Source organism: Arachis ipaensis, chromosome B09 (genome assembly GCF_000816755.2).
Source record: "Arachis ipaensis cultivar K30076 chromosome B09, Araip1.1, whole genome shotgun sequence".
Taxonomy (NCBI): Eukaryota; Viridiplantae; Streptophyta; class Magnoliopsida; order Fabales; family Fabaceae; genus Arachis; species Arachis ipaensis.
The window spans coordinates 112,952,470-112,954,679 of record NC_029793.2 but is presented as its reverse complement, the minus strand read 5'-3'; the positions used below and the strand labels follow the sequence as shown (position 1 = coordinate 112,954,679).

The 2,210-nt window shown below is 32.0% G+C and overlaps 1 protein-coding gene across 1 annotated transcript in view; it reads right to left on the bottom strand.

The window, feature by feature from the left end:
- LOC107617245 (epsin-1) overlaps positions 1-714 on the bottom strand; it is a 3,087-nt gene extending 2,373 nt beyond the window's left edge. Inside the window, exons 1-2 of the mRNA XM_016318993.1 lie at positions 608-714; positions 223-345 (exon numbers count right to left, since the gene is read on the bottom strand). Of these exons, the coding sequence (XP_016174479.1) occupies positions 223-345; positions 608-714 (230 nt within the window). The remainder of the gene's footprint in view (positions 1-222; positions 346-607) is intronic.

The following is a 2,210-nucleotide window of genomic DNA, read 5'->3' as shown; positions in this document are numbered from 1 at the left end:
ATGCAGTAAAAAAATGTTTAAAAATTTTTTTATCACCGAATTATATCTCAAATGATATAATCTTCTTATTCTCACTTAAAAGTCTTATGTTCAAATTTCACTCCTAATTTAAAAAATAAATGTTTAAAGATTTCTTGCATGGTATGATAGTAATATCAATGTAAAAACAAAATTCATACTGACAGTAAATATAAAAATTAAACTATTCGAAAGTATATATACTTTGAGTGAAGAACATCAACAATCCTCCAATAGTCATCTAACTCAAAGGATGCCTCTGCAATTCTAGTCATGGTCTTGGCATCAGGGCTACAATCATCCTTATTTATTGTTTCCTCCGCCAACCTATAACAAGCATGTATAATTATTTTACGCCATTCTCTCTTAATTATAATATACAATGACAAATGCTAAATATATATAGCTAGAAAAACACATACAGGTATAGTTGTTTTCGCCAAAAATCATGGTAATTCAAAAAATGAGAAGTGGGATCATCGGATTTGAGTGGAATCCAAACTTTCATCGACAACAAAAGTTTTGGTTGTCTAATAAAATTCTTAACCAAAACATATATTATTATTAACTCGATTACAAAAGGACTTACAATTCAATTTCAGTAACATCTGTAAATGTAATCCTAGCAGATTTGTACTTTTCTTGAAGGAAATTTGTTGTCTGCTTCTTGATTTGCTCTAGTAGTACGCTTCCCATTATTATTACTACCACTCAGATCAAACTTTCCACTAATAATGTTCATATAAGTAACAAATTGAATCTGAAACAAAATGCGATAGTAAGCAACATACACATAAGCTTATGGGTAGCCAAAATTATAGCTTAGACGATAGAGGAACAGTGTCATTGGACAGAGAAAAAAGTGGAGACGAAAAATGTGATGGAATAATGAACTAATATTAGAAAGTTAACTACTGTATGTACATAATGTATGACTTGTTCTCTTCTAGCTAGATAGCCATAACTTTTTGTATGACATTGGCTACTGAAAACTAGGATCTCAGCACCATAACAACCATTAACATTCACACATTTGGATTCGATTCATATAAATTCTGGCCGTCCATCCTTCCTGGGATTTAAATTAATAAACTCATCTCTAAGGTAGCGTTTGGTGGAGAGACAAAGACAGAAAGACTGAAATTGAGAAACAGAGACTAAGAGACATAAATTGAAATAAATCTGAGTATTTTGTTTAGTGCAAAGTGGTAGATAGAAATTAAAATAAGAATGAAATTCTAATTTAATTTGTACAAAGAGTAAAATTGGAATTAATTAATTAGAATGAAGGTATTTTAGGTATAAAATGTTATTAAAGTTTCAGTTTTCATGTCTAAAAATTTTAGTCCCCTGAGTCCTCACTTTTTGGAGGTACTGAAATACTAAAATTTTGGAGACAGAGACAGAAATTTTAGTATCAATCTCTGAACCAACAAACATAATATTGAGTCTTAGTCTTCTAGTCTCTGTCTCAATATCTCAAAACAAACGCTACCTGAGGAATTGTGAAAATCAGGGAAGAAGGTAGGTTAACTTTTAGGAAGGGAGCCAAAATAAAATTTTGGTAATAAAAAGAGATTAAAATAAAAAAGGAAAAGTATATTATTAAAACAATATTTTAATTTTTTAATTAATAATTTTTTAAGAGTATATACCCATTTTGGTCCTCAAAAAATTTTAAACTGGACACTTTAGTCCTCAAATAAAATTAATTACTTGATTGGTCCTAACAATTAATTTCCTCAGTCACTTAGGTCCTTTATTCCGTTAACTCTAGCGGAGGACAAAATAGTCCCTGACAACTCTAACAGGAGACAAAATGGTTCCTAACAACTCTAACAAGGGACAAAATGATCCATGACCCCTTTATTCGAAAACAACACTGTTCTTCTCCAATTTTTATCATATCTCGCATAACCCTAACATTTATACTCTCCTTCTTCACCTTTACAGTCTTCTTTTCCATCTTTTCCGATCCTTTCTCCTCTTTAGCTCCAAGATTAAGCCATGGTGTAATTGTCACATGTGTCGCATCTACCTCAATATGTCATGGACCACACACTTTCTAAATCTTTGTGACTGGTACATCCACCTCCTCTGCACTTCACCCACCAAAAGCATCCACTTCCACGTCTTCGATAACATCACCTCCAACCCCGACACGTCCACGACATCCTCAAGACCAAGTTTCA